This window comes from Odocoileus virginianus, chromosome 8, assembly GCF_023699985.2.
Source record: "Odocoileus virginianus isolate 20LAN1187 ecotype Illinois chromosome 8, Ovbor_1.2, whole genome shotgun sequence".
NCBI lineage: Eukaryota > Metazoa > Chordata > Mammalia > Artiodactyla > Cervidae > Odocoileus > Odocoileus virginianus.
The window spans coordinates 37,433,875-37,458,636 of record NC_069681.1 but is presented as its reverse complement, the minus strand read 5'-3'; the positions used below and the strand labels follow the sequence as shown (position 1 = coordinate 37,458,636).

Sequence of the window (24,762 nt, the reverse complement as noted above, 5' to 3'; positions counted from 1 at the left end):
CCAATCACACCTATGGATAGATCAACTAAACAGAAAATTAACAAGGAAACACAAACTTTAAATGACACAATGGACCAGCTAGACCTAATTGATATCTATGGGACATTTCACACCAAAACAATCAATTTCACCTTTTTCTCAAGTACACACGGAACCTTCTCCAGAAGAGATCACATCCTGGGCCATAAATCTAGCGTTGGTAAATTCGAAAAAAATTGAAATCATTCCAGTCATCTTTTCTGACCACAATGCAGTTAGATTAGGTCTCAATTACAGAGAAAAAACTATTAAAAATTCCAACATATGGAGGCTAAATAACATACTTCTGAATAACCAACAAATCATAGAAGAAATAAGAAAAGAAATCAAAATATGCATAGAAATGAATGAAAATGAAAACAAAACAACCCAAAACATATGGGACACTCTAAAAGCAGTGCTAAGCGGAAGGTTCATAGCAATACAGGCTTACCTCAAGAAACAAGAAAAAAGTCAAATAAATAACCTAACTCTACAACTAAAGCAACTAGAGAAGGAAGAAATGAAGAACCTCAGGGTTAGTAGAAGGAAAGAAATCTTTAAAATTAGGGCAGAAATAAATGTAAAAAGAAATAAAAGAGACCATAGCAAAAATCAACAAAGCTAAAAGCTGGTATTTTGAGAAGATAAATAAAATTGACAAACCGTTAGCCAGACTCATCAAGAAACAAAGGGAGAAGAATCAAATCAACAAAATTAGAAATGAAAATGGAGAGATCACAACAGACAACACAGAAATACAAAGGATCATAAGAAACTACTATCTGCAGCTATATGCCTTGAAAGAAATGGACAAATTCTTAGAAAAGTATAACTTTCCAAAACTGAACCAGGAAGAAATAAAAGATCTTAGCAGACCTATCACAAGCATGTAAATCGAAACTGTAATCAGAAATCTTCCAGCAAACAAAAGCCTGGGACCAGATGGCTTCAGAGCTGAATTCTACCAAAAATTTAGAGAAGAGCTAACACCTATTTCACTCAAACTCTTCCAGAAAATTGCAGAAGAAGGTAAGCTTCCAAACTCATTCTATGAGACCACCATCACCCTAATACCAAAACCAGACGAAGATGCCACAAAAAAAGAAATCTACAGGCCAATATCACTGATGAACATAGATGCAAAAATGCTTAACAAAATTCTAGCAAACAGAATCCAACAACATATTAAAAAGATCATACATCATGACTAAGTGCGCTGTATCCCAGGAATGCAAGGATTCTTTAATATCTACAAATCAATAAAAAATATAAAAGCAACACCACATTAACAAACTGAAAGATAAAAACCATATGATTATCTCAATAGACGCAGGAAAAGCCTTTGACAAAATTCAACATCCATTTATGATAAAAACTCTCCAGAAAGCAGGAATAGAAGGAACATACCTCAACATAATAAAAGCTATATATGACAAACCCACAGCAAACATTATCCTCAATGATGAAAAATTGAAAGCATTTCCCCTAAAGTCAGGAACAAGGCAAGTGTGCTCACTCTCACCACTACTATTCAACATAGTTTTGGAAGTTTTGGCCACAGCAATCAGAGCAGAAAAAGAAATAAAAGGAATCCATATAGAAAAAGAAGAAGTAAAATTCTCACTGCTTGTAGATGACATGACCCTCTACATGGAAACCCTAAAGACTCTACCAGAAAATTACTAGAGCTAATCAATGAATATAGTAAAGTTGCAAGCTATAAAATTAACACACAGAAATTCCTTGCATTCCTATACACTAACAATGAGAAAACAAAAAGAGAAATTAAGGAAACAATACCATTCACCATTGCAATGAAAAGAATAAAATACTTAGGAATATATCTACCTAAAGAAACAAAAGACCTATACATAGAAAACTATAAAACACTGATGAAAGAAATCAAAGAGGACACAAATCAATGGAGAAATATACTGTGTTCATGGATTGGAAGAATCAATATTGTGAAAATGAGTATACTACCCAAAGCAATCTATAGATTCAATGCAATCCCTATCAAGCTACCAACGGTATTTTTCACAGAACTAGAACAAATAATTTCACAATTTGTATGGAAATGCAAAAAACCTCGAATAGCCAAAGTAACCTTGAGAAAGAAGAATGGAACTGGAGAAATCAACCTGCCTGACTTCAGGCTCTACTACAAAGCCACAGTCATCAAGACAGTATGGTACAGGCACAAAGACAGAAATATAGATCAATGGAACAGAATAGAAAGCCCAGAGATAAATCCACGAACCTATGGTCACCTTATCTTCGACAAAGGAGGCAAGGATATACAATGGAAAAAAGACAACCTCTTTAACAAGTGGTGCTGGGAAAACTGGTCAACCACCTGTAAAAGAATGAAACTAGAACACTTTCTAACACCATACACAAAAATAAACTCAAAATGGATTAAAGATCTAAATGTAAGACCAGAAACTATCAAACTCCTAGAGGAGAACATAGGCAAAACACTCTCCGACATAAATCACAGCAGGATCCTCTATGACCCACATCCCAGAATTTTAGAAACAAAAGCAAAAATAAACAAATGGGACCTAATGAAACTTAAAAGCTTTTGCACAACAAAGGATACTATAAGTAAGGTGAAAGCCCTCAGATTGGGAGAAAATAATAGCAAATGAAACAACAGACAAAGGATTAATCTCAAAAATATACAAGCAACTCCTCCAGCTCAACTCCAGAAAAATAAATGACCCAATCAAAAAATGGGCCAAAGAACTCAACAGACATTTCTCCAAGGAAGACATACGGATGGCAAAAAAACACATGAAAAGATGCTCAACATCACTCATTATCAGAGAAATGCAAATCAAAACCACAATGAGGTACCATTATACACCAGTCAGGATGGCTGCTATCCAAAAGTCTACAAGCAATAAATGCTGGAGAGGGTGTGGAAAAAAGGGAACCCTCTTACACTGTTGGTGGGAATGCAAATTAGTACAGCCACTATGGAAAACAGTGTGGAGATTCCTTAAAAAGCTGGAAATAGATCTGCCATATGACCCAGCAATCCCACTCCTGGGCATACACACCGAGGAAACCAGATCTGAAAGAGACACATGCACCCCAATGTTCATCGCAGCACTGTTTATAATAGCCAGGACATGGAAGCAACCTAGATGCCCATCAGCAGACGAATGGATGAGGAAGCTGTGGTACATATACACCATGGAATATTACTCAGCCATCAAAAAGAATTCATTTGAATCAGTTCTAATGAGATGGGTGAAACTGGAACCCATTATACAGAGCGAAGTAAGCCAGAAAGATAAAGACCATTACAGTATACTAACACATATATATGGAATTTAGAAAGATGGTAACGATAACCTTATATGCAAAAAAAGAAAAAGAGACTCAGATGCATAGAACAGACTTGTGGACTCTGTGGGAGAAGGCGAGGGCGGGATGTTTCAAGAGAACAGCATCGAAACATGTATATCTAGGGTGAAACAGATCACCAGCCCAGGTTGGATGCATGAGACAAGTGCTCAGGCCTGGTGCACTGGGAAGACCCAGAGGGATGGGGTGGAGAGGGAGGTGGGAGGGGGGACCGGGATGGGGAATACATGTAAATCCATGGCTAATTCATTTCAATGTATGACAAAAACCACTGCAATGTTGTAAAGTAATTAGCCTCCAACAAATAAAAATAAATGGAAGAAAAAAAAAAAGAATTATAACAAATGTATTACTCATACATTATAATTATGTATTTATAAAATTATGCATTATAAAAATGTATTACTCATACAAAAAAAAAAGAAAACTATAAAACAGTGATGAAAGAAATCAAAGAGGACACAAATCAATGGAGAAATATACTGTGTTCATGGATTGGAAGAATCAATATTGTAAAAATGAGTATACTACCCAAAGCAATCTATAGATTCAATGCAATCCCTATCAAGCTACCAACGGTATTTTTCACAGAACTAGAACAAATAATTTCACAATTTGTATGGAAATGCAAAAAACCTCGAATAACCAAAGCAATCTTGAGAAAGAAGAATGGAACTGGAGGAATCAACCTGCCTGACTTCAGGCTCTACTACAAAGCCACAGTCATCAAGACAGTATGGTACTGGCACAAAGACAGAAATATAGATCAATAGAACAAAATAGAAATCCCAGAGACAAATCCACAGAGTCGGACACGACTGAGTGACTGAACTGAACTGAACTGATGGACACCTTATCTTCGAGAAAAGAGGCAAGAATATACAATGGAGAAAAGATAACCTCTTTAACAAGAGGTGCTGGGAAAACTGGTCAACCACTTGTAAAAACCACTACAATATAAAAAATAAAATAAAAAAAGAATGAAACTAGAATACTTTATAACACCATACACAAAAATAAACACAAAATGGGTTAAAGATCTAAATGTAAGACTAGAAACTATAAAACTCCTAGAGGAGAACATAGGCAAAATACTTTCTGACATAAATCACAACAAGATCCTCTATGACCTACCTCCCAGAATATTGGAAATAAAAGCAAAAATAAATAAATGGTACCTAATTAAACTTAAAAGCGTTTACACAATGAAGGAAACTATAAGAAAGGTAAAAAGACAGCCCTAAGAATGGGAGAGAATAATAACAAATGAAGCAACAGACAAAGGATTAATCTCAAAAATATACAAGCAACTCCTCCAGCTCAACTCCAGAAAAATAAATGACCCAATCAAAAAATGGGTCAAAGAACTAAACAGACATTTCTCCAAAGAAGACATACAGATGGCTAACAAACACATGAAAAGATGCTCAACATCACTCATTATCAGAGAGATGCAAATCAAAACCACAATGAGGTACCATTTCATGCCAGTCAAAATGGCTACTACCCAAGTCTATAAGCAATAAATGCTGGAGAGGGTGTGGAGAAAAGGGAACCCTCTTACACTGTTGGTGGGAATACAAACAAGTACAGCCACTATGGAGAATAGTGTGGAGATTCCTTTAAAAACTGGAAAGAGAACTGCCATATGACCCAGCAATCCCACTTCTGGGCATACACACTGAGGAAACCAGAACTGAAAAAGACATATGTACCCCAATGTTCATTGCAGCACTGTTTATAATAGCTAGGACATGGAAGCAACCTAGATGCCCACCAGAAGACAAATGGATAAGAAAGCTGTGGTACATATACACCATGGAATATTACTCAGCCATTAAAAAGAATACATTTGGACTTCAGATCGCGGTCAGAGGAGGCGGGAGGGGATTTGGGCTAAGCTTCTCCGCTGACCCAACAGGACCCAGCCGCGAGCTCGGCCCCAGCTCTGGTCTCAGCCGCGACCCGACGAGGCAATGGCTAAAGTGTCAGTATTGAACGTGGCGGTGCTGGAGAATCCGAGCCCTTTCCACAGCCCTTTCCGGTTCGAGATCAGCTTTGAGTGCAATGAGGCCCTGGCAGACGACCTGGAGTGGAAGATCATTTATGTTGGCTCAGCCGAGAGCGAGGAGTTTGATCAAATCCTGGACTCAGTACTGGTTGGCCCTGTCCCGGCAGGGAGACACATGTTCGTCTTTCAGGCGGATGCCCCCAACCCATCCCTCATCCCGGAGACCGATGCCGTGGGAGTGACCGTGGTCCTCATCACCTGCACCTACCATGGACAGGAGTTCATCCGAGTGGGCTACTATGTCAACAATGAGTACCTCAGCCCCGAGCTGCGCGAGAACCCGCCCCTGAAACCAGACTTCTCTCAGCTCCAGCGGAACATCTTGGCCTCAAACCCCCGGGTGACCCGCTTCCACATCAACTGGGACAACAACATGGACAGGCTGGAGGCCATAGAGAACCAGGACTCCGCCCTGGGCTGCAGTCTCCCCCTCAGCTGCACCCCCATCAAGGGCTTGGGTCTCCCCGGCTGCATCCCAGGCCTCCTCCCTGAGAATTCCATGGACTGCATCTAACTGTGGGACTCCAAGGCCCTACTTGGGCCCAGCTGGGACCACGGCCAGTCTCTCCTGGCACATCTGGAGCGGGCAGCCAGGCCTCCCAGAGAGCATCGGGAAGGCCATATGGAGGACTTTGGGGCCATCAGCTATATCCAGGCCAGTCACACTTGGCCCTCAGGAAGGAAGGGGCTTCTGGTCTCTCCTAGCCTTGGCCCAGAGGATCATCTCCCCTCTACTGCCCAGGCCTGAAAGAACCTGGTACTTCAGTTCTTAATTCTTTCAGAGTGTCCTTTCTCTCTTCTACACACACTAGAAACTCCACCTGCGGGCCGTTGTGCGACCGTCGTCCCAGGAGTGCCACTGACCCAAAACTTTCCCCACAGACCTCCCTGGCCAGCCTTGAGGCTCTCCTGGTCAATGCCTGGCAAGGCTCCGACCCTGTTGGGCCAAAGGCTCTGCCTTCATTTCCCTTCCCAACCATCTGCGCAGATCCACCCAGCTGCCTGGAGTCCCCAGACTCAGACACAATTTCTGTCCTTTTGCCAGAATGATTTTTTAAGTCTTTTCATTTTCAATTCAGTAGCCCTCTGGAAAACTCTGTTCCCAAAAAGGTGATCAGCGGGATGCTAAGATGGTTGACTCTCCTTTGGTCACAACCACCTTGCTCTTGCCTCCCAACTGGATCTGGCTTTCCCTGGAGGCTGCCCCTTGGAGACAATGGCACATTGGAGGGGCCTGCTCTTCTCACTCAGTGTTGGTGTCAGGACCCCTCTGCTTCTGGCTGCCTTGATCTGCACTCTGCCAAGACCTCATGTTCTCAGGCCACAGTACAGACCAGGGAAGCAGTAGGGACCCTGAAAACCTTCTTTCCCCTGCCATGCTCCTCACCCTCACCCCTATTCCCTTGCTGCTACGTGGATGCTGTTGTGATTGCAGTTTGTGTATTAAAGGTTTTTATAGTAAATGTTTGGTTGGTCTGAAAATAAAAAGCACTTCATCTAAAAAAAAAAAAAAAAAGAATACATTTGAATCAGTTCTAATGAGGTGGATGAAACTGGAACCCATTATACAGAGTGAAGTAAGCCAGAAGGAAAAACACCAATACAGTATACTAATGCATATATATGGAATTTAGAAAGATGGTAACGATAACCCTATATGCAGGACAGAAAAAGAGACACAGATATATAGAACAGACATTTGGACTCTGTGGGAGAAGGCGAGGGTGGGATGATCTGAGAGAATAGCATTGAAACATGTATATTATCAATTGTGAAACAGATCGCCAGTCCAGGTTTGATGCATGAGACAAGTACTCAGGGCTGGTGCACTAGGATGACCCAGAGGGGTGGGATGGGGAGGGAGGTGGGAGGGGGGGCTCAGGATGGGGAACACATGTAAATCCATGGTTGATTCATATCAATGTGTGGCAAAAGCCACTACAATATTGTGATTAGCCTCCAACTAATATAAATAAATGAAAAACATAAATAAATAAAGTCAGCCACTGTTTCCACTGTTTTCCCATCTATTTGCCATGAAGTGATGGGACCAGATGCCATGATCTTAGTTTTCTAAATGTTGAGCATTAAGCCAACTTTTTCACTCTCTTCTTTCACGTTCATCAACAGGCTCTTTAGTTCTTCTTCACATTCTGCCATAAGGGTGGTGTCATCTGCACATCTGAGGTTATTGAAATTTCACCCAGCAATATTGATTCCAGTTTGTGCCTAATCCAGCCCAGCATTTCTCATGATGTAGTCTGCATATAAGTTAAATAGGCACAGTGACAATATACAGCCTTGATGTACTCCTTTTCCTATTGGGAACCAGTCTGCTGTTCCATGTCCAGTTCTAACTATTGCTTCCTGACCTGCATACAGGCTTCTCAAGAGGCAGGTCAGGTGGTCTGGTATTCTCATCTCTTGAAGAATTTTCCACAATTTATTGTGATCCACACAGTTGAAGGCTTTGGCATAGTCAATAAAGCAGAAATAAATGTTTTTCTGGAACTCTCTTGCTTTTTTGATGATCCATCAAATGTTGGGAGTTTGATCTCTGGGTCCTCTGCCTTTTATAAAACCAGCTTGAACATCTGGAACTTCATGATTCACATATTGCTGAAGCCTGGCTTGGAGAATTTTGACCATTACTTGACTAACGTGTGAGATGAGTGCAATTGTGTGGTAGTTTGAGCATTCTTTGGGATTCTCTTTCTTTGGGATTGAAATGAAAACTGACCTTTTCCAATCCTATGGCCACTGCTGAGTTTTCCAAATTTGCTGACATATTGAGCACATCACTTTCACAGTATCATCTTTTACGATTTGAAATAGCTCAACTGGAACTCCATCACCCCCACTGGCTTTGTTCATAATGATATTTCCTAAGGCCCACTTGACTTCACATTCCAGGATGTCTGGCTCTAGGTGAGTGATCACACCATCATGATTATCTGGGTCATGAAGATCTTTTCTGTATAGTTCTTCTGTGTATTCTTGCCACCTCATTTAATATCCTCTGCCTCTGTCAGATCCATACCATTTCTTTCCTTTGAGCCCATCTTTGCATGAAATGTTCCCTTGGTATCCCTAATTTTCTTGAAGAGATCTCTGGTCTTTCCTATTCTATTGTTTTCCTCTATTTCTTTGTATTGATCGCTGAGGAAGGCTTTCTTATTTTCCTTGCTATTCTTAGGAACTCTGCATTCAAATGGGTATGTCTTTCCTTTTCTCCTTTGATTTTTGGTTCTCTTCTTTTCACAGCTATTTTTAAGTCCTCCTCAGACAGCCATTTTGCTTTTTTGCAATTCTTTTTCTTGGGGATGGTCTTCGTCCCTGTCTCCTGTACAATGTCATGAAACTCTGTCCATAGTTCTGACAGAATGTGGTGCACTGGAGAATGGAATGGCAAACCACTTCAGTATTCTTGCCTTGAGAACCCCATGAACAATATGAAAAGGCAAAAAGATAGGACACAGAAAGATGAACTCCCCAGGTCGGTAAGTGCCTAATTTGCTACTGGAGATCAGTGGAAAAATAACTAAAGAAAGAATGAAGGGATGGAGCCAAAGCAAAAACACCACCCGGTTGTGGATATGACTGGTGATAGAAGCAAGGTCCGATGCTGTAAAGGGCAATATTTCATAGGAACCTGGAATGTTAGGTCTATGAATCAAGGCAAATTGGAAGTGGTCAAACAGGAGATGGCAAGAGTGAATGTCAACATTCTAGGAATCAGCGAACTAAGATGGACTGGAATGAGTGAATTTAACTCAGATGACCATTATATCTACTACTGTGGGCAGGAATCCCTTAGAAGAAATGGAGTAGCCATCATGGTCAACAAAAGAGTCCAAAATGCAGTACTTGGAAGCAGTCTCAAAAATGACAGAATGATCTCTGTTTGTTTCCAAGGCAAACCATTCAGTATCATGGTAAACCAAGCCTATGCCTCATGAGTAATACTGAAGAAGCTGAAGTTGAATGGTTCTATGAAGACCTACAAGACCTTTTAGAACTAACACCCAAAAAAGATGTACTTTTCATTATAGGGGACTGGAATGCAAAAGTAGGAAGTCAAGAAACACCTGGAGTAACAGGCAAATTTGGCCTTGGAGTACAGAATGAAGCAGGGCAAAGGCTAACAGAGTTTTGCCAAGAGAACACACTGGTCATAGCAAACACCCTCTTCCAACAACACAAGAGAAGAATCTACACATGGACATCACCAGATGGTCAACACCAAACTCAGATTTATTATATTCTTTGCAGCCAAAGATGGAGAAGCTCTATACAGTCAGCAAAAACAAGACTGGGAGCTGACTGTGGCTCAGACCATGAACTCCTTATTGCCAAATTCAGACTTAAATTAAAGATAGTGGGGGAAATCACTAGACCATTTAAATCACATTTGATTCTGCCCAAACCAAAAGTGCTTCCTTCATCAGAACACAAAGCAGCTTGACAAGGAAAATTTGTCAGCCCCAGAAAAGTCAAAGTTTTCCCCAGGTCATAATTATGATATTATTGTACACATCTACATGGGGAGGAATTTCAAGCCTCAGACAGTTTAACTGAATTTTGGTGGGAAAGAAATAAAAAATCCAAGTGAATCAGAAACTCCAAAGTATGATCATATATGTTTAAAGACCCTGATGCTGAGTAAGATCAATGCAGGAGGAGAAGGGGACAACAGAGGATGAGATGGTTGGATGGCATCACCAACTCAATGGACATGAGTTTGAGTAGGCTGCGGGAGTTCACGATGGACAGGGAGGCCTGGTGTGCCGCGGTCCATGGGGTTGCAAAGAGTCGGAGACAACAGCAACTGAATTGAACTGAACTAAACTAGGTGATTCTGATGAACTAGACAACTAAATATTTTAAAAGGTTTTAGAAACTATATGGGCTGAAGAAGCATCTAATATCTAAATGAAAGTCTTACACCAATTACTTCAACCTACCAGGAAGCAAGGGCTTCCTTGGTGACTCAGAGGGTAAAGCATCTGCCTGCAATGCAGGAGAGCTGGGTTTGATCCCTGGGTCAGGGAGATCCCCTGGAGAAGGAAATGGCAACCCACTCCAGTACTCTTGCCTGGAAAACCTCATGGATGGAGAAGCCTGGGAGGCCACAGTCCATGGGGTTGCAAAGAGTCGGACACAACTGAGCAACTTCACTTCACCAGGAAGCAGTTTCCCACAATAACACCTACTCTTCTCACCACTCTTATTCTCAGCCATTGGTCCCATCTTTACTGAAAATAGCTACTGCTGACAGATCTCTAAATTCCTAGACTAACTTCATGCCAGTCATCTTGTATACACAAGGGAAATTTTAGGTTTTCTGCCCAGATCACAAGTGCTTCCTTCATCACAACGTGAAGCAGCCTGACAAAGAAAATTTGTCAGCCCCAGAAAATCCAATGTTCTCCCCAGATCATAATTTTAATATTACTGCACACATCTACATGGGAAGACATTTCAAGCCTCGCACAGTTCAATTGCACTTTGGTGGGAAAGGAATAAAAAACCCTACCCAAATATTTGAGCACAATTCCCTGAAGACCTTCTGCAGGACCCCTTTCATGTCATAGTTCTTGGTGTATCACATAATCTAACAAAGAATCAGAATTATTACTTTTTCCACTACAACCATACTTAATAGTTAGGCATTTGCAAGAGCCCAGACATGATGAAGCTGGAAGTTTTCTTCAGTTAAATACTTTCTGAGCATCTGCTATTTGAAAGGACTACAAAGATGAATGAGGCACTGTATCTGCCCTTTAGGTAAGTCCGGAGCTTAGGGAGAGAAAGAAATCCATTTACACCTAGCTTAATGAGGACAAAGTCATGTCCAAGAGCTCAAAGGAGAAGATAGGGATTCAAGGGGGTGTGATGGTTACTTTTATGTTAATTTAGGTAAACCACAGTCCCCAGACACTTGTTCAAATACATATTACAGTGAAAGTATTTTTCAGATGAGATGGACACTTAAATAAGTAGACTCTCAGTAAAGCATAGAGCAGATTATCTTCAATAATGTAGGTGGGTCACATCCAATTAGTTAAAGGCCTTAAGGAAAATTTAACTAATATCAACAATAATAAAACCACAGCTGCACAACACACACATGAAGCTTCCATCTTGAACAAATTACCATGTCACTCATTACATCACTACAGTCCAAGGATATTCCTCAATGTCTTATTTCAAGACATGAAAGCTATGAAAACGAAATTACGTAAGCTGCATGGACCATCCCTTATTGGTGTTACTAGAAGTCCCATAAGAATGATAAACTCAGGGAATCAGAAATGACCCAGTATGACTGATCTGTTTTATGGGTAATAGGTTTTTTATAGTATAGAAACCTCATCACACACACACAAATCTCATTTGAGTGAACACAGGAGATGCAGTCTGCTTCCTTCCTTCTCTTGCTTTTAGTCACTTTAATTGCCCTGCAGGCATTGCTGCACTTAGAGCCTGTGCCACTGCTATTGATATCATTGCCCCTAAATAAGCAGGGATCCTACATTCTTTGTGATGCATTCTACCTAAGACGAGACAGGAATAAGTAAGACAGTTTGAAATGATTGGCAGATTTGACACTCAGAGGTAAATCTCGCCTAACTAGAACACAGTGACACCACAAAAAAGGAGGCAATTTACAAACAATCCACCTGCGATGGAAAAAAAGTTATTTGTCACCAAACCTCGATTCTTTGGATGCTGACAATGGCCTCTGACACCTTCTCGACAGCCATGGGGAAGTACAGGGTACTTGAAAACCGCAGAGCCTCGAACAGTGTCACCACTATAAACACTTGGCTGGCTGTGATCCGGTTGTCAAGGAGATCATTGGTGATGAAGGTGACAAAAATCATAATTTTGCTGACAGCGAAAAATGATGCTAAATTCATTCCTCTAAGGTAGGAACTTTTCAGAATCTTGGAAATTTCCTTCCTAGAAAGGACAGTGGGAAAAAGCATTTTTAAGAACCATTGACATCCAACACATGAATTCAAGTGCCCTTTTGTGAGTGGCCCCTTTTTAGGGAGTGGACACAGACTAAGGTAAACCATCAGTCATGTCATGGAGACACTCAGAGTGCACAACTGGGACTCTGCTCCGAACCAAGGACATCACCACTTCACTTTTCCAACTAAATGAAGCCTTAATGTCACACTTTTAAAAAACTGGGCTTAATCCGACAGGATTTGAACATACATTCAACAAGCATTCACAACCACATGTCCTGTGCTGGGCTCCTCATTGATGACGGAAAAAATGCCCACCCCCACGAGGACCTCATGAACTTGGAGAGGAAAAGAATAATAAACCCCGGGACTTCCCTGACGGTTCTGTGGATAAGAATTGGCCTCCCAATGCAGCGGACATGGGCTCAGTCTCTGGTCTAGAAGATTCCACATGCTGCAGACCAGCTAAGCCTGTGCGCCACAACTACTGAGCCCAAGCTCTAGAGCCCGTGCACTACTGCAGCTACTGAAGCCTGCGCACCGAGAGCCTGAGCTTTGGGACGAGAGAAACCACCCCGATTAGAAGCCCAAGTACAGCAGTGAAAAAGTAGTCCCCGCCCACCACAACTAAAGAAACCCTGTGCGCAACAATGAAGACCCAACACAACCAAAAATACGTGAGTAAAGAAATAAAAAAGATGTAGTATGATGTGTGTGTACATTTTTAAAAAAGAATAAACACAAAATTCGTGAGACACCAAGACATTAGACAAAGGCAGTCAGCACATCCCCACAGGAGCACAGAACAGGGTCATGTAACTCAAAGCAGTAGAGATGGGACAAGTCACACACATGTGGACCCTGAGAAGATGAGCAGGAGTCAGTCAGGACTGGCAGAGACCAGAGAAGAAGGAAGATGAGAGTGTATTTCCAGCAGAGGGCGGGGCCCCCACAAAGATGCAAAGTGAGAGGTGACAGGGTACTGCCAGGGAATTCTAAGTGCCCCATGCTCGAGTATAAACACTCATCAGATATTTAAATCAAACATTTTTTTAAAATCAAACATAAAGCAAAGACAAAGGAATAGTATTTTCATGGCTCTGTTTGGAATGAGTAATACTGATTTATAATGTTTGGCCTAATACAGGTATACTCAATCTATAATCTCCCCATTTGTGCTATATTATAAGCTATACATATTAGCTATAATATATATAGCTATAGCTATATATAATATATTAGCTATACATATATTATAGCTTTCGTTTAAATATCATCTCAAACACTAATATCTTAGAATCATTGCTTATTTGGAATTTGCAGAATTAAGAAGTATTTGGAATTTCATTTCTGTATAAGAATCATATGTATTTCAAGATGATGGTAAATGGAAGAGTAGCTTAAAATGACATCTCTACTATCTCCCTTAACCCTCCTGCCACATATGGGGGGATGGAGGGGTAGTATTTAAATTTACCTTAATGTGAAAACTTGGTAAGACTTCTAATCCATTTAGTAAAAACAGGAAATAAAACAGTACAAACATACACTGTGATATATTAAAAAAAAAAAAAACTTACCTTCTCAGTGTGGAAATAAGGTCTATAAATGACTTTTCCCAAGCATTCATTTTTATTGTTTTGATGCCAGTTATAACTTCACTCATGGTCCTGATTCTGTCATCTGTGAGAGCTGCGGTCTCACTCCTGAGGGGACAGACATGAGAGATGAGCCTTAGTGATCACAGCCCAACTTTCTGTGGCAGCAACAGTGGACACAGGGAGGGATCAGTGATCAAATTATTTTCTATAGCTCTTTTGAGCTGACAACACAGGCAAGTCCTATTCAAAGTACAGATTGAGAAAAACTTAAACTAGGAAGTCAACCATTCAGTCCAGTTCAAGAAGCAACTTGGAGAACTTGCTATATCAGCTAAGGAAGACCTGAAATGAGTCAGATACAAACCATCTTCCCGAGGAGATTGTGCTTGGGCGGAGAAGGGAGAAAGGGATGTAACAGGAAGACAATGTCTATGATGTAAAAAAAAAAATAGGAGCTGAATTAAAATTAAAATTAAATTGTTATTAATTTAAAAATTAAATTAAAATTCTGGGGAGCTGAAAAGATGGGGCTGTTAATTCCACTGGGAAAATAGAGCAAGAAAATCTTTAGAGATCTGGTAGCATTGGAACAGAGCCTTGAAAGATAAGGAACATCTCTCCATACCAAAGACAGGAAAGGAAATTCTAAATAGATGAAAATACCACACATAAAGTCACCAGAAAAGGAAAAAAAAAAATGCAAAAAACCTCCAATAAAAAGTATTTCAATCAGCACACCACCTCCATCACCTGAAAACCTGAACAATGACCCACCTCCAACCCTCTGGGACCTGCTTCAGGTCTATCTCATCACCATTAGGCCCTTCATCACCAGCCACAGTTCTATCACATATGCTGCTGGGACTGTGGGGCTTTATAAAGACATAATTAAGGTCAACCTTGCCCTTGGGGTGCCTATAACTTAATACAAACATTGAAATAAAACAAGACATAAATACACTACCTGAAAGTGGCTCTAAAACAAGCTTAACAAAAATAAATGCAGCTAGAAATGGGCCTGTAAAATTATTACTCTTTTTAATAATGTTTAAATAACTTGGATATTGGTAAATTCTTCTTAAGGACTCTCTAAGTAGTGAAGTGCAGTGTCAGGAGGAGCCAGTGAATGTCATCACCTTTTCTTTTTAAAGATCAGCCTTCAGCTTAAGGCTGGAGCCTCCACTGGCTAAGCCTGAAGGGTCTACAACCCATGCAACGAAGAGACTAGAGAAGGCATTGGTTTTGTTTTTGAACAGAAGCGTTGACTTCATTGGCATACTGTGGACATTACCAAGCACATATCACCTATTTTTTAAACCAGTGTTTCTCTTACCGGAGTGATGAAAACAACTTTCCAAAGCAGCTTTGCAAAAGCAGAAGAATAATGAGAACCGCCATCCCAGCAAGACACGACATTCCTATTTCCATCCAGAGCAGGGCAGTCACTGTAATAGCCTGCAGTGGCCCCACCCACAGATAGTGCAGGAACATCGTTACCTTAAAAGAGAAAGACAAAGCCTTCTTAGAACTATATACAATCAAAATCAATAAATACACAGCGTAGAAACAATCCGCTCTGAAAGAACAGATAGGAACCTAAACAAGGATATCTCAGTGGGTTTTAAACCTGCTAAAGCAGAAACCTGTATCCACTCCAGATGATGCTGTTCCTGGCAGCACAGGGCCAGCTTCAGGGACGTCCAGGGAGAACCCGACCAGCAGTACTGAAGGAAGATGTTGATTTTATCTACACGACAGATGAGTTCAGGGCATCCCCAACCTCTCACTGCACTCTATATTCCGCGCCCATCTCACTCTAGCATCCAAGAAAACCTTATATTATGGTAAGTACCACACTCTCCAAGAATTATTTGTGTGCTTACCTACCTAATGGGCTGTGGTTTCTCCACAGCAAAAACTAAATCATATTCAACTCTGAAACTGAGTAGCGGCCTTACTTCATGTTTGATGAATGAATAACTGAAAGAGAAGTGTCTAGTGCAACACAGATCTGACCAACAGCTACAAGGCCCTAGATACTGTGATCTATTCATAAAGTCAGTGGAAAAACAGAGTGAGGGGACAGAAGAGAGTAGGTTGTGTCTGGCTGAGGGCCACCCACTTGGCATTATTCCTCGCAGGCTCCCTAGGCAGCAGGCACTCAACAGGGCACAGGGGAAAGAACCACCGCTGCCCAGCAGGCCTTCAGCAGCCAGAGGAGGAGGGAGACAGTTCAGGCAGCAACACTGACTCCACGCGCCAAGAAGGGCCATGCCAGGAGGACCGCTGGGGACACTCACTGAGCCGGGCAAGAACACTGCTGCCTGTCTGTTACTAGAAAAACAAAACCCTCATCTACAGGACAACCCACATTATTACATCTAAGGTGCACAGAGGAAATGAGAGTTAGATAAAGAGAATACTTGTCTTAAGTCCTCAACAGAGCCCTGGCTGACACCAAACCCTGGCACCTGGCATCCCAATAAGCTGAACCCAGTGAGAAGGACGGGACATGGAAGAGGCTCCCTCAGGAGCAGCTCACCTGGTCAAACCTGCTCACATCGTTGGACAGCAGGTTGACTATCTGGCCTGTGGTGGTCTTCCCCATGGCCGAGCTGCTCAGGCGAAGGGCCTGAAATGAGAGAGGGAGACAGAGATCCGGATTCCTAAGGTGATACCAAGTCATCTTAGAACATAACACGATGGAGCATGTGTTCCTGGGGTGTTGCCTGGTGTCGGGATGACAGCAGGGCTCTAGGGACCCTCCTTCATCCTTCCTCTCCTCGATGTGGCAGCAACCTCGGCCACAAGGACGGCAAAGGGAGGAGCAGGAGGAGGAAGCAAATCCCACACCCAGTTCCTCAGGGAACTTGGACCTGCCTGAAGTGTCAAGGGTGTAGACGTTGACTTAGGGGTCAACTAAAGTAATTTTGAGGCAAATTAGATGAGAACAGAGAGACTACATTAAGGAAATAAAATAAGAGACTTGGACTACAAATCTGGAATCGATCATTAATTCTATGGGTGAAGTCATTTTAACACTTTTGGTTTAGCTTCTTCTACATTCTGAAGTGTATGAAAGGGAATCTTCATTCCCTTTCATTCTGAAATATAATGCTGAAAACACTATTCCTGTGAGGAATCTCTGCTCTTAATGCCAGTCTTCTGAATTCAAAAAACACATCCTGTGTTTCACAGTCCCTTTATTTGGGGGGGGGGGGGGGCTCCGAAAAATGCCCTAGAAATCTGAGGAAGCTGAACAGACACCACAAGTTGTTTCAACAAACCATCAAGTGGAGGCTCTGATCCAAACAAAATGTCATGGTTCATAAAATCTTCTTGTTTAGTCCTTGAGTTAAACAGAAAACTCAGCAATCAAGTGTGAATGTAAAACAGTATAGCTGTGATGGAAGAGAGTGTAGCAGCTCCTCAAAAAAGTAAACATAAAATCAGCATCTAGTACAGCAAGACCACTTTTGCGGATGTACTCAAAAGAACTGAACACGGAAACTTGATCTTTTTGCACACCTGTGTGCAAATGTTCACAATAGCCAAAAGGTGGAAATAATCCAAAAATTCACTGACAGATTAATGGATACAAACAATGTTGTATAGACCTATAATGGAATATTATTCAGCCTTAAAAAGAAATTAAATTCTGATGCCAGCTTCAACATAGATGAACCTTGAAGACATTGTGCTACATGACATAAGCTAGACACAGAATGACAAACATTGTGTGATTCCACTTATATACAGCACCTAGAGTAGTCACATTCAGAGAGAGGAAGTAGAATGGTGACGGATGAGGAGAGGGAAGTTCTAGCTATGGACAGTGGCAATGGCTTCAAAGCAATGTGAAAGTACTTGATGTGAATAAACAGTGTACTCAAAAAGAGTTAAGACAGTAAATGTCATATTGTGTATATTTTGCCACAATTTAAAAAATAAATGATAAAAACCCAAAAGTAATTTTACCAAAGCTGTGGAAATGTGAATAAATGACAAGTCATTTTACATAAGATACCTCCTGAAAGATCATTCCAAGTTCAGCTGAAGAGAGCACTAAAATGCTGAATGGGGCACTTTAGAAAGCTGCAGATGTACAGCCTTAGAGAACTCCTGGAGATATGCCCCAGACTTGAATCAATGGTGCAGACAAATTACAACTATGAGCTTAGTAGCCATTCCATTTCTAACACCCAATGTGATTTCCTCCCTGGACCAGGGATTAGAAGTTGAATAAGAACCACAAATGTTCGGAGCTGCTCTGTAGCACCAGATTTGCCCCAAGGAATCAGCCCACCTGTAACCTGTAAAAAAGAAGTGTCTTATTTCTGCACCTCAGCAGGATTCTGGATGCAAGGCTGGTCCTAGTGCTAACTCACTTCAGTCATGTCCAACTCTTTGCATCCCTGTGGACTGTAGCCCGCCAGGCTCCTCTGTCCATGGGACTCTCCAGGCAAGAATACTGGAGTGAGCTGCCATTTCCTTCTACAGGGGATCTTCCTGACCCAGGAATCGAACCCAGGTCTCCTTCATTGAAGGCAGATTCTTTAACATCTGAGCTACCAAGGATGCCCTAGATGCAAGGCGAGGCACAAGGAAATTTGTCTTTCCCACATTTCTTGAATTTCAGATTAAGTCTATGGCTTAACCTCTAAAATTCCTGACTTCATAAAGGGACAGCTCTTTCTGGCATAATCAAGCCAGCAAATGAACACCTTTGGGAGAAATTTACATTCACACAAGCATACATGCCAGGTCAGATCAGATTTCCCAAAGGTGATATTACAAAGTGTTAGCTGGAAAGAAGAAAAACAGGTAGACTATGGCTCACCTGTACAGAAAAGAGTAAGCTTTGACTGAACCATCACCTCACACCTAACTCAAAGCTTTCACAGTATAGTTATGATGAATGTTATGCATATTCATGGGAGCTAAGCATGATCTAGGAAGACAAACACAATTTGTGGGGAAATCTAAGTATTTATCTGCTAAATGGTGGACTGTGAAAGAGAATAGGGCTTCCCTGGTGGCTCAGTGGTTAAAAATCTACCTCTCCTGGAGGAGGAAATGGCAACGCACTCTTATATTCTTGCCTGGGAAAGTCCATAGACAGACGAGCCTGGCGGGATACAGTTCATGGGGTCACAGAGCACAACTTAGCAACTGAGGAAGCACGCACGTACACAAGATGACGATGGAGGACAAAGAAGATCCCTGCATAGGGTGTACAGGCACCGCTGCCATTTCCGCATCACCCAAGAGGAAACCTGTTCACGTGCAATAGCCAAACACAGACTGTGAGATGTCAGGGCCCTGGATTCACATAGCCCTGACATTAATAAGACTCTGCTCAAGGAAAGAAGAGAAGACACCTTACAGTTTGCAAAGAAAAGCATTCCTAAGAAACAGAATCTCTAGATAAGTAGCAACCAGGTAAAAGAAGCAATAATTTTTATTTAAATCGTTTGGCTTAGTTTTCAATAAGGATTTTTTTTAATAAAAATTATATCTATTTAAGGTATGCAACATGATGTTTTGTTAAAAATACACATTGGGAAACAATTTCTGTAGTAAAACCAATTAACATATTCATCATCTCATGTAGTTATCATTTTGTGCATATGAGATGAGATCACTAAGATCCACTCTCTCAGCAACGTTCAAGTATACAATACAGTTAAGTAAGGATTTGAAAAAAAGCAAACAATCCAGTGCAACAATAGATACCCAGGAACAAGTTTATACGGAGTCTTTAGCTTCTGACATAGTATATCTGTGGCAATTTCTTTGTAAAGACACCTGAAATCCTTACTATTTTTATATTAGCTAAGACTAGGATAAACTATGAAATAATTCTATGGCATTTCTCAATAGAAAATCACTGAACACATCAAATCAGGTCTTATTAAAACTGCTATAATTCATGCTAAAGACAAAAGCGAAATAATTATGAAAATAATTTGAATGAACAGCCACAAATTCTCTCAAAAATTGCCAAGGACAATGGAAAATTTCAAGTTTTATCCCAAATATCCAACTATTTTCTTTAATACCATTAAAGCAATCATAGAATATAGTGAGTGAGTCTGTATATGGCATAGATCCTATTTATATTTTTCTTTAGTTAAAACAATTCTAGTCAGAGGAGCTAAGATGGTGGAGGAATAGGATGGGGAGACCACTTTCTCCCCTACAAATTCATAGAAAGATCATTTGAACGCTGAGCAAACTCCACAAAACAACTTCTGATCGCTAGCAGAGGACATCAGGCACCCAGAAAAGCAGCCCATTGTCTTCGAAAGGAGGTAGGACAAAATATAAAAGATAAAAAGAGAGACAATAGAGTTAGGGATGGAGCTCTGTCCCGGGAAGGGAGTCTTAATAGAGGAAGTTTCCAAACACCAGGTAACCCTCTCACCGGCGGGGAAATTTTCGAATCTCAGAGGGCAACCTAACCGGGAGGAAAAATAAATAAAACCCTCAGATTATAAGCCTAAAAGCAACTCCCAGCAGAAGAGTACCCCAGATGCTTGCATCCGCCCCCAGCAAGTGAGGGCTGAACAGAGAGGAGCTGGCGGCATTGCTTAGGGTAAGAACCGGGCCTGAAAGCCCTGAGGGCAATCTGAGGGAGCTAACAAGAGATAGCAACTTAAACTGTAGGATACCAAGAGAGAGAGAGAATTAACCTGGGAAAAGCCCTAAAATAAAGCACCACCCGCCCATTCCCAGAACAAAGGACTGAGCGAATACCAAAAAAGAGCTAGCCAGCTGCAGTCCGGCCCATCCTCCGCAGAGGCAGGAGGCAGTGGGGAGGGGAAAGGGGCAAACTGGGCCCCAGAGATGGCATCCCCTACCAAACTGCAAACAGGCTTCCAGTCTCTAACCAAAGACTTCCTGAGATTCTAGATGGTTGACATCCACCCGAGGGTCGAAGCCAGAGATCAGCTCCCCAGAAAAGACACAAGGCGCACCAGACCAGCTCACACGGAAACTGAGGCTGGGACCGCTGAGGGGATAAGGCGCACTAGGGAGAGTGCGCTCGTCAAGCTCCTGGTTGCCTGAGCTGCTAGACTGGGGAAGGCACAAAATGCAGGCCCACCCGAGTCTGCGCCTTTGTGGAGCACCCGAAAACCTGAACCTCAGTGGCTTAGGCCTGGGAAGTGCACGCAACTCAGGGCCTGCTCCCTGTAGAGCAACCTGGAGCCTGAGCAGTGTAGACGGGGAAAGCACACGCGCCATGAGCGGGGGCAAACCCAGTGTGGCCGGAACACTGCGAGTGCTCCGCACACAGGCCAGTGATATTTGTCTGCATTGCCCCCTCCCTCCCCACAGCACGACTGAATAATCGAACCTAAACAAGAGACCACCTCTGCCCACTTGTGTCAGGTGGAAATTAGACACTGAAGAGACCCGCAAACAGAAGCCAAATAAACAATGGGGACGGCTTTAGAAGGGATAGGTGCAACAGATTAAAATCCCTGTAGTTAACACCAACTACACTGGTCAAGGCTATGGTTTTTCCAGTGGTCAAGTATGGATGTGAGAGTTGGACTGTGAAGAAAGCTGAGCACCGAAAAATTGATGCTTTTGAACTGTGGTGTTGGAGAAGACTCTTGAGAGTCCCTTGGACTGCAAGGGGATCCAACCAGTCCATCCTGAAGGAGATAAGTCCTGGGTGTTCATTGGAAGGACTGATGTTGAAGCTGAAACTCCAGTACTTTGGCCACCTGATGCAAAGAGCTGACTCATTGGAAAACACCCTGATGCTGGGAGGGACTGGGGGCAGGAAGAGAAGGGGACGACAGAGGATAAGATGGCTGTATGGCATCACCAACTCGATGGGCATGAGTTTGAGTAAACTCTGGGAGTTTGTGACGGACAAGGAGGCCTGGCGTGCTGCGATTCATGGGGTCGCAAAGAGTCAGATACGACTGAGTGAATGAACTGAACTGAACACTGGAAGGGGCCTATAGATGCTGAGAAGTGTAAGCTGGAACAAGAAACTATCTGAACCGAACCCACACTGCCCGCAACAGCTCCAGAGAAATTCCTAGATATATTTTTACTATTATCATTTTTTTAATTAAAAAAATTTTATAAGTCCTCTATTAATCCTCTATTACTCCTTAATTTTCATTTTTATAACCCACTATAACCTTGAAAAAAAAGACCCTATTTTTAAAGCAAACTTCATATATAGTTCTTAAATTTTTTGTGTTTTTGTTTTTTTTAATATTGTATTCTTAAGAGTCTAACCTCTACTCTAGATTTTTAATCTTTGTTTTTCGGTATTTTATATCAATTTTAGACATTTAAGAATCCAACCTTCAGTACCCATTTTTACTCAGGAGTGTGATTACTGGTTTGATTACTCTCTCCCCCTTTTGACTCTCCTTTTTCTCCCCCAGATCACCTCTATTTCCTCCCTCCCCCTTCTCTTCTCAGTCCAATTCTGTGAATCTCTGTGGGTGTTCTGGGCTATGGAGAACACTTAGGGAACAGAGTACTGCCTAGATCTGTCTCTCTTCTCTTGACTCCCCTCTTTTCTCCTCCTGCTCACCTCTATCTCCTTCCTCCCTCTCCTCTTCTTCATGTAATTTGGTGAACCTCTCTGAGTGTCCCTCACTGTCAAGAATCCTTTTACCATTAACCTAGAAGTTTTATTATCAGTGCTGTATGGATGGAGAAGTCTTGAGGCTACTGAAAGAATAAGATTGAAATCCAGAGGCAAGAGGCTTAAGCCCAAAACCTGAAAACACCAGAGAACTCCTGACTACAGGGAACATTAATTAATAAGAGATCATCCGAAAGCCTCCATACCTACACTGAGAATTAGGCATGAAAACATTGAAAATCAATGGGATACCTTTGATACTTTAATTTTTTAATTAGATTTCATTACAGATTTAGTGGATATTATGCAACAGTAGATATTATGTGGCTAAAAGTCATAAAAGGTAGCCCTGATCCAATCTCAGTAGAAAACTTTTTATTATATATTGGAGAAGTTTGCTTAAACAGCAACAACAACAAAAAAAACTTGACTTGGTGGAAATAGCAAGCTTTTCCAGTAAAGTATAAATGAACCCAGTTACAAAATTTTGTTTACAGAGAACTTTCCCTAAATGTTCCTGATGCTTCAGGGGAGGTACACACTGTGGAACCGAGTGACACTCACCTTGCGGTAGATCATATGGCACACGGCTACTCTCAGCCTCATCCCCACACGCTGAATGTGATAGAAGTACAAGTGGTGCAGAACGGCCCACACGAGCACGCTGGCGCTCAGCCCTGCTGCATAGCCATAGGCCTCATGCAAAGCGGCAGAATCCGTGCGATTGGAGTTTTCAACATAATTAATCATTTTCCCCAAAAATATGGGCTGAGCTACTCTGGTGCCTTCCTAAAAGGAAAAAAAGCTTAATTAGAAATGCAAGCTCTACCAGTTTTCTTAACACAAGCTTTACTTTTACCATTAGCATATTAAAAGGGCATTTTTGGCAAAACACTACATTCATGATTCACCTGAAAAGAAAATATCTATCTCCTATTAGACAAGTAGACAATAGTTTTAACCTTAAGCCAAAATTTTACATTAAAAGACAATGAAGCCATAGTACTTTGTGCTCACTACACTCTAGAAGCTCAATAAATACTACAACCAGTGCTTTAGAATGCATTTGGCAAAATACCAAGTGATTCTTAGGGTGCTGGTGCTAAGTCGCTTCAGTCATGTCCAACTCTTTGTGACCCTGTGGAGTGTAGCCCATCAGGCTCCTCTGTCCATGGGATTTCCCAGGCAAGAATACTGGAGAGGGTTGCCATTTCCTTCTTCAGGGGTGTTGAGGGAAACTACGTGAAGCTAAAGGGTATGGAGTGTCCATGGGGTCTGTTCATGCTCTAAACTTGTGTGATGACCAGCTAGAAGGTGCAGGAAATGTTTCCCAGGGCAAAACATCGAGACATGCCTGGCGGCCCTGGCCCTTCGCCAGTTCCTTGTGAGGACCTTCTCCTCAAGGCAGTCACGTAGTTTCCCTCAACAAGGGGATTTTCCTCACCCAGGGATCGAACTCGTGTCTCTTTATGACTGCTGCATTGGCAGGTGGGTTCTTTATCACTAGCACCAGAAGAAGGGTAAGAAATTTGCTTCCATACGAACAAGCTCTGCTGACAGCCCATCCATCTCCCCCTGTTCTTTCAACATCTCAGCCTAAAAGAAAGTCAAAATGGTTCACGTATGGGAGACACACTCTTATCACCTTCTTAAAAGTCTTTATGAACTGAGACGCTGGGACAAACGCATTCACTTGTACCCACCCCAAACTTCACACATCAGTACAACAGGAAAACAGAGCACAGACTCTTGGAACATCACAAAGAAATCAGGCTGGAGAGTTTCTCAGGGTCTCAGCCCCAACGGACACTGTGGCAATATGTCTCTACCCTCTAGAAGCCGGGATGTTCCTTGGCTGCTGCTGCTGCCAAGTCACTTCAGTCATGTCCAACTCTGTGCGACCCCATAGGCAGCAGCCCACCAGGCTCCCCCATCCCTGGGATTCTCCAGGCAAGAACCCTGGAGTGGGTTGCCATTTCCTTCTCCAATGCATGAAAGTAAACAGTGAAAGTGAAGTTTCTCGGTCATGTCCGACTCTTAACGACCCCATGGACTGCAGCCTACCAGGCTCCTCCATCCATGAGATTTTCC

At 41.9% G+C, this 24,762-nt stretch overlaps 2 protein-coding genes across 2 annotated transcripts in view; one reads left to right on the top strand and one right to left on the bottom strand.

Annotated features, from left to right (window-relative positions):
- Positions 1 to 24,762, bottom strand: part of LOC110142410 (ATP-binding cassette sub-family C member 4-like) — a 176,119-nt gene that overhangs the window by 129,595 nt on the left and 21,762 nt on the right. Inside the window, 5 exon segments of the mRNA XM_070471513.1 lie at positions 12,184 to 12,433; positions 14,028 to 14,153; positions 15,382 to 15,545; positions 16,591 to 16,680; positions 23,236 to 23,460. Coding sequence (XP_070327614.1) covers positions 12,184 to 12,433; positions 14,028 to 14,153; positions 15,382 to 15,545; positions 16,591 to 16,680; positions 23,236 to 23,460 — 855 coding nt within the window.
- LOC139036240 (histone chaperone ASF1B) lies at positions 5,286 to 6,986 on the top strand. The gene has a single exon (XM_070471139.1). The coding sequence runs from the start codon at positions 5,373 to 5,375 to the stop codon at positions 5,979 to 5,981; it is 609 nt and encodes a 202-aa protein (XP_070327240.1). The 5' UTR covers positions 5,286 to 5,372; the 3' UTR covers positions 5,982 to 6,986.